Below are 8,492 nucleotides of genomic sequence, written 5' to 3'. Positions count from 1 at the left end.
TTACTGTTATCTGGAGAGCTGCTTATTTCACCCGAGTGAATTTCTGTGTGACGTGCAAGGGGAATAAATAAAAAGATTTAAGATCATTTGAGCTGATGTGCGAGGAAGGGTGAATTAAGTCGAAAGGAATTTCACAGTGATTTGAACCAAGCTGAGTTAATAAAGAAGAATGTTACACCTCAGACACTCATCAGTCCGTCACAGGAAAAATACTCATGTTTATTTACACAGCCTCAGATGAATGTTTGTAGACTGTTGAAGGAATCTTTTTAATATGAAACGGGAGTGTTGACCACTACATACGCCAATAAACAATACATTTATCACTGTTATTTCTTTTTCTTAAGGTTTATACCTTTCTATAAGACTGTTTAAAGTTTCTAAGTACAACAACATGTGGAATCTGATCTGATTAGAAGATACTAGTGAATTTTATTCTAATCTATATAATGTTTGTTATTGCATCTGTTTTAATGTGTTGGTAACCTCAGAGGTGAGAATCTGTCATTAAGTGTGGACGGTGGAGCGAAATGCCTGAAAATTAAATTAATAATATATTTAAATAGCGTAAATACTGACACTGAAGCCATGTTTACATGCACCCAGGTTTTTACAAGATTGGATATTTCCCCTCTACGTTTATAAAAAACTAAAATCTTAATTTACACATACTCGCTTATCCACCTGGTTCAGAGCAAGCCAAACCTGTAGGGGGCAGTGTAACGAGAAACGTGAAGCCACGATAGCCAATCAGAGTCCTGGAAAAAAAACACAACGTTTATTTCCTGTTCTTTCAGCGAAACAGTTTGTTTGGACCGATAAACAAGCGGAGCTCCTCCTAAATGTGACATTAGAATTAAAAAACAAAGGAAACACAAGAACAAGCAGCTTTCACCGTATCCATTTCCATCACAGCGTTCAAACTGTAAACACTGATGACGCTTCCGCCGCATATTGTGACATAAATCTCTATCTTTATCTACCCTGCTTTAATTGTTTTTCTAAATCTTCACTGTGGCCGGAGTTTTCAGGAATCATTGTTTGTGGTGACTCGGCTGACGTCTTACTTTCTCTAATATCCACCAACTCCAGTCTGAACCCTGGAAGCTGCTTGAGAAAGTTCTGGCTCTCTGCAGCGCCGTTGTCGAGAGCGGCCGACGCGAAGCCGCGGTGTCAGTTTGCAGCGAGACGCCTCGTCCACGTCTCGGACGTCCCTCCACAACAACAACCAGAGCCCATTATAAACAAACGCTGCAGACGCGACTGGACGTCCTGCTGAATGTGACTCATTGAGAAGCGTCCCTGTCCCTCCTCACGCGTGTGAAGAAGCCCCGGCGCTCTCAGGTTGCTCTCGAGGTGTGTTTGTGTTTCTGTGTCTAAAGTTCCCGCTCGCTTCATTTCGTAACACAAGGTCAGTGCCGGCGTACAGAAATAGGAATCCCTCGCATTCCCGCCTGTGAAGTTTCCAATCGGAGCCCTTTCAGGTTGCGGCAGAAAATGCCACAGGCAATATATCACCTCCTCGCAGGCTTTTATCTCTTTTATGAATCTGAATTGAACGAGCCGCGCTGCTATTTATACCCCCGTGTGCATGCATTCCTCAAAGCTGCTTTGACTCTGCACATTCCGGGCTATTTCTGTTGGGCTTTTCTACAAGTTCCAGTCGGCTGCACCTTTTTCCCTCCGACTCAAACGTCTTCAACACGTCTTCAACACGTCTTCAACACCCAATGAGCCAGAAAATACGCTCAAACCCTCATTAAAAGGATTAATTAATAGTGAAAGCGCATTGTTTTGTTGGTTATTTCTATGCACAAAACTTATTTTTTTTTTAAGTTTCAAGCAGTTGTTCAGTTTCAGATTTGATTGTGATTCGGCTAAACTGGCTAAAATGTGTCAAATCAGAACAAAACAAAGATTCAAAACGGCCAAAACAACTACAAAATTATAAATCCGCTAAAATAACTAATACAGCTGAAATAAATTCCAAGAATGTGCCTCAAAGGAAAGAAAACAAGAAAACCGACTAAATAGTCAAAACCGATAAAATGAGTAAAATTGCTAAAATAGCGAGACAGAATGAATCACTTGTAAAAGTACAATGTACAAAGTACAATTGGCTAAAACAACGAAAACAACTAAACATGACTTAAGCAGAAAAATAAAGATCAAACTGTTAAAACAACTAAAATGTGCCCAGTGTTCTACACGAGTCATGAAAGAAGGAAAAGCTCTCGGGTCGCCAGATTGTTTAGAAAAACTAAATACTACGTGTCGGTGTGACGCTCGTTTTAACATTTGTGTGTGAGATGCATCGATTAATCCGATTCCTCCCACACGCTGACTGTTTACATTCTGGAGCAGAGCTGCAGGGCACGCTGAATTATTCACATTACATTTGTTAACAGCCGACTGACACTGATAACTGCGGACTTTTGGGTTTCAAAGAGTTTGTGAGAACTTACTGTATTTTCCAGCTCTGAGATGTGAACGTGAATTAGCTCTCCGTAGGCTCTGTTTGTTTTCTTACTCTGTAAGTTATGACATACTGGAGTTTCTGTGAACCAGGAGTAATTTTCAATGTCAACTGTGTGACGATTTCATGAGATTTTCTTTGTCACAATAACACTGTGTATGCCTCCTGCCTGCTTGCGTTCACATTGGGGTCGCTGTATTGACTCATTTCCTGCAGACTCAAAAACTCGACTGTTTACCTAACGCTTCACTTTAACCTACAAACTCACCTTGAAATTTAATCATTTACATTCTGGAAACTTCATTTTGTTACCTGTATTTGAGACAATTCGATAAATATGAGTCTAAAATGCAAAGAATAAATGTAAAACAGTCAAAACCACATAGTGTAGTCGTGGCTTCAGAAGCCTTTGTAATGAATTCCTTTCATTTTATTCAGACTTTCCAGTTTACATGGTTTTTGCATTTTTGCTTCAGAAAAGTTTCACCCGTTCAGTGCCACTTTTTGGCAAACAAGGTTTGTGTACATGGACACTTATGTAGTTAGCATGCCAGGCCACATGTTGGCGCTGCTCGTTTACACGGAAACGCCAGAAATAGTGAAAACGATGGAGTTATCATGGCAGACCACTTTCTTTGTTGTATATATATTTATTTTACCCGGTGAAGTAGTTGTAGTCTGTTGTTGCACTATTTCTCTATTCATCTATTTGCTCAACCTGTTCTATGCAACCTTATAATTGCCCCCCCCTAGGAAACCTTGTTTTGATTGTTTATCTACTGAGCATGTGCAGAACCACGAGTTACTACAGCCGCGAGCCTTTGAAAAGGCTGTGTGAACGAGACCTTCCTCTAAACTATACTTTCTCCTTCCTTGACCGTTAAACTTTCACCATAACCTTTAAACCTCTCATAGTTTACTAAGTGACATTATAGCGACTCGATTTTTGCCCCCATATTGTGAAAGTACATAAAGTAAAAGTATTGGGTAAGAATACGAACAGGTTTGGGTTTCCTCGAGAGGTAAAACACATATTCAAAGGACTTTGCATTGACTTCTATTCATTTCCTGCAGACCTGGACTAAATTCCATAATTATAATTAGCATAACCCTAAAGGGCATTATTCTTAGTTTGACCTTAAAATGTGTATTCAAGTCAGGTTTTGATGGTTTGCATTATGAGAACCTTGTTTTTGCACATAGATTCTAGAAAAATATATGTAAACACCCACAAAGATTTTGAGCTTTCATGCCTTTATGCAAGATTATATTGACTTACATTAATTCTTCAGCCCTACTACTCTGATTTCAACCACTACTACTCTCCTGACCCTGAAGAAATACCTTCAAAACACCAAAATAAGATGATTTTCCTCATCAGGGTTCCCACAAGGAGAGCAAGTTCCCATAATGTGTGTGCGCACTGCGATCGAGTTCACGTCAGCACACAAACACGCTCCGATCACTCATAGGAAGAAAGACACGCAGCAGATGTAAACGGCTACACTTAAAAAAAAAAAAGTAATTTATGACTGTGTTGTTGCCAGAACTGCGCTGTAAAGAAAGAAGACATGCAAAAATATTGACACGTGCTTTCTTGGAAGCTGTAAAGTCCAGAAAAAAAACAAAAAGTGTTTACACTAAAGAAAGAGTGAAGATTTTAATGTGAGGCGATTTTTTAAAACACAAAAGATGATTTGTATTGAGTTTGTTAGACTGTGATAAGAAACCAATCCTAAGTATGAGATTGAAGTATCAACCCTTTTTTTTCTTCCTGTTTGTTGAAATTGAAAACACCACTTTATAAATACTTAACGTTTCTGACAGGATATTCGAATAGCCGCAGTCTTAATGTATAGTTTCTCCCTTACACATAGTCGGTATGTTGTAAAGAACCATTGAAAAAAAAAAAAAAAAAGATGCTTGTTGCAGTGTGACTGGCAAAGCGCTGGATAGAGTTTCACATTCTATATATAAGCCTGTTGACTTGTGTCCCTGCTGCTCTATTTAAAAGCCAGAGTCCCACTGCCCAAACAGAGAGAGAGGGGCGCAACAATATGATGGACCTTTTTGAGACCAACACTTATCTGTTCAATGACCTGCGCTACCTGGACGAAGGAGATCATGGACCACTGCAGCACCTGGACATGGCCGGCGTGTCTCCGCTGTACAGCCACAACAGCCCGCTGTCGCCCGGCCAGGATCACGTTCCGTCCGAGACCGGCGGGGAGAGCAGCGGGGAGGAGCACGTCCTGGCGCCGCCGGGGCTGCGGGCGCACTGCGAGGGCCAGTGCCTCATGTGGGCCTGCAAGATCTGCAAGAGGAAGTCGGCGCCGACGGACAGGCGCAAGGCCGCCACGCTCCGCGAGAGGAGGAGGCTCAAGAAGATCAACGAGGCCTTCGACGCGCTGAAGAGGAAGACCGTGGCCAACCCCAACCAGAGGCTACCCAAAGTGGAGATCCTACGCAGCGCCATCAGCTACATCGAGCGGCTGCAGGACCTGCTGCAGACCCTGGACGAGCAGGACAAGACGCCAAACGGATCTTGCTTTAACCCCAAAGAACACAATGTAAGCGGACGTAGCTTACCTTTAAATGACATTCAAATGACATCGTGTCTGCTCGAACCCCAAAGTGTTGGTCTTTACGTGCTGCTTAGGTCGACGTGTTGCCTGGAGGGACGTTACGAAGTGTTTAGAGTGTTTATCACCGTGTGACACTGATCTTTTTAATCCAGCTGGAACTAACAGCATGATGCTAAGATGTCGTTACTGTCTTTAATGGCTGTCCTTTGGTCCTGCCATAGTATTTCTCTAAGGGTTTACTTGTGGTTGAGCTGGTGGAGTGAGTGTTTCGGAGTGTGTCACACACACACTCATCTTGTCAAGATGTCTATAAAACACCAGGTTGGCTGTTCAGTCCTCCAAGTCGCTACTGTTTGTGGGTCAAAGTGTCCTTGGGTGAGACACCATTTACATTCAACTCATATACAGCTGATTTCCATTGTAGGGTGTTTCAAACGTGTCTTCCAGCCTCAAATCAACACCTTCACACATTTCTTTAGAAAAGCTGTTGGACCAAAATCACAGGTGGCATTGAGAGAACTTGTCATCAGTTCAACCATTGGGGAAGGAAACTCGACCAATAAAGGGTTGAACTGTGAAGCTATTGGCTCATTTAGGAGAGTAAGTTGTATAGATTACAGTCGCTTTATTGATCTTTCAGGGGAAATGATTTGGGAGCAGTGGGCTGTTGGTGGTTCTGGTTCAGGGACTCAGTAATAAACTCTCAGGTCTCAAACTTTTCCGAACACCATTTAAGTCAGACGTTTGATCGTCTCGCCCCGTCAAAGACTCTTTGGACAAGTCTTAGAATCCCACTTTGCTGTCATTGGTGGGCGTAACAGTGTCAAGAACCTCAAAACTGCTGAAAGGCAATATTGGAAGTTTGTTGTGCATTAATCTTTTGCTACAGCTTGGGTGCAGCTTCATGAAACCAGTTATTTATCCTAAAAGGTTGATTTCTGTGTGCGAGCTACCAGTAACGCGCGTCTCTGCAGGTTTCCGGGGAAGATTACCACTGGAAGAAGTCGTCCGAGTCCTGGCCGTCCTCTGCTGACCATTCCACTGCAGCAATGACCCAGAGAGAAGGTAACCTTCAGCTTCACAGGCCCGCCAGTGGAAAAAAACGCCCCAAAAACTCTTGGTTTTCTAAGTGGACGCCGTCTTTCTTGCAGGTGCCAGCGAGTCTTCGGCGTCCTCCAGCCTCCTGCGCCTGTCCTCCATCGTGGACAGCATCACCAGCGAAAACAAAACCAGCTTTTCCGAGGAGATCTCAGAAAACTGAAGCGAGCGGTGACGACCTGAACGAGATCGACAGTGTTTTGAAGATTTCCACTGTGGATCTCTTTAAAAAAGAAATTTCCACTACATTCAACCATTCTTCTGGCTTCTGTTTGTTAGGAAGTCTTCATTTGTACAGGAAGAGCAGCAGATTTGTACATAATTTTATATGGATATGATGTTTAGATGTATGTATTTTGTGTTCAGGAGCTCACGACTTCTACGAGAAAACTGCAGTTTTATTTAAATATTTGTACATAGCTGACCAATTAAATAAAAATACACTTTTGCAGTTTAAGTTCTGTGATTTTCATTTTATTTTAAGGCCACGTTGAAGGGTATGTCTCACATTTAAGGAAACGCAAACATCAGCTGGCGTTCAAAAAGTGGCCAGTACGTAGTATTCAGTATTGCTAAGACAAATATCTGTCCAAGACAAGTAACTGCTGGCGTTCTGCCTCGTTTTAACCTCGACAACGATTCAGAGTTACAGTGAAAGACTCAAAGCAGCTGATGACTGAGCTGCAGAAGGTGAAGAATTTAAGGGGGATCGAGTTACGTGGATAACAGCTGAAGGCCAACACTTCCTGTCTGTTTTAAAAATAAATGTCTCTCCAGAAAGTTTAAGATGAAAATCGGAGACTAGTTGGATTATTACTGGTTTATATTGAAAATAATTTAGTGTCTGACTCGGAATATGATATAAGTTTAATATTGATCTGTTGGCGTATCGACACTATTTCCAATAGTGAGACGCCTCGTAGCAACAAAACATGGAATATTGGCCAATAATGTAATCAATCATTTGTGGCATTTTGAATGGCATAAAGACAATAACGTGATTACTTACCACAAGTGTAATAACATAGTAAAAGTAAAAAAAATAAAAATAATTCAATGTTACAGACTTTGTATCCTCAAGGAATCAATATGACGACTCTCCTATTTTTTATTTTTGATATTTTAATAAACTTTTAATAAGCTTTTATATCCAGTAAATTCAGTTTTATTAATTCAATTCAATTCAGTTCAATTCAACTTTATTTATAGAGCACCAAGTACAACACAGTCATTTGTAGGTGCTTCTGACAGAGAGAAACCCAACAGATCAGATTAGTGTTGTACTTCAGACCGGTCTTGGTCTCGACTCAGGTTAGTCTTGACATCCGCACTAGATTTATGTATTGGTTATGTCAATATAGTTGAACATACGTTTCACTTTTGTACTGAAATATTCAAGGATGTAGAATTTCAACACTCTTGCTATGGAAAATGTTAAGACCTACTTTCTTTTTTTTTTTTTTTACATTTGTGACTTTTATTTTTTGACCAGACAGGACTGGTCAAAATTATATTACTTTTTATAATCTATAGTTAAAGAAATCTCTCAACAGGCTTAAATAATCCCCCAAACAGCTGCAACACTCCTCTGGAATCCTGCATGAAAAGCTTGAAGCTTTTTTGGGTGGCCATTTTTTTCCACAATATTCACATATTCAAGTTATATGCAAGTCATAATCCCTGACTGAATGTGTGAAATAAATAAACAAAAAACAAACAAATAAAAAACTAAAAAAATATTTTCTCATGATAATCACGTCATGGTTACTTGTGTCGTGCGAAAAATTTTCTTTTTTCTATCAGAAGATTACACGTGATTGTTTTAACTTCTATCCAAACAAGAAAAACCTGGAAGTGACCATAGAATGAAACTTATCCCATGAAAGATGATGAAAGATGATAAAATACATTTCATAACAAATATTTTTTTATTGATACAAATAGGTTGAATTGGTATTTTTAGTTTCATCCAAGTGTTTTTAACAAAAGCACCTATAATATAACAACGTTATGCTGGTTTCGCGAGGATATGATGAACAGACTTTTGAGATGGCAGCGACTTTGCCTGGATGTCTGCGTTCACCAGGTTGCCTGAGAAGATGAAGAAATGCTCTGATTGTAAGATTTACCAGTTCCAACACAATTCACGCTCATTAAAAGTCCATAAAAGTCGTCTGAAGTGCCCGGGAATAGCTCGCTGCTGGGCTGCGTCTCTTTGTTCAGACTGGCCTCCCACCACAGTAACTCGAGTCCCCTTCCAACACAGCGCCACCCCCCCACTCCCCACTCCCCACTCCCCACCCCCACCCCTGCACTCGCCCCTCCCACCATGT

The 8,492-nt window shown here is 40.9% G+C and overlaps 1 protein-coding gene across 1 annotated transcript; it reads left to right on the top strand.

Moving 5' to 3' along the window:
- The first annotated feature begins 4,517 nt into the window (after nucleotides 1-4,517).
- myf6 (myogenic factor 6) lies at nucleotides 4,518-6,614 on the top strand. Its single transcript, XM_080492317.1, has 3 exons — nucleotides 4,518-5,046; nucleotides 6,036-6,126; nucleotides 6,213-6,614. The coding sequence occupies exons 1-3, from the start codon at nucleotides 4,534-4,536 to the stop codon at nucleotides 6,320-6,322; spliced, it is 714 nt and encodes a 237-aa protein (XP_080348443.1). The 5' UTR covers nucleotides 4,518-4,533; the 3' UTR covers nucleotides 6,323-6,614.
- Nucleotides 6,615-8,492: the final 1,878 nt, after the last annotated feature.

The sequence above is a fragment of the Lipophrys pholis genome (genome assembly GCF_963383615.2).
Source record: "Lipophrys pholis genome assembly, chromosome: 22".
Lineage (NCBI taxonomy): Eukaryota > Metazoa > Chordata > Actinopteri > Blenniiformes > Blenniidae > Lipophrys > Lipophrys pholis.
Note: the sequence above shows the minus strand (reverse complement) of the source record. Positions and strands in the feature narration are given on the sequence as shown.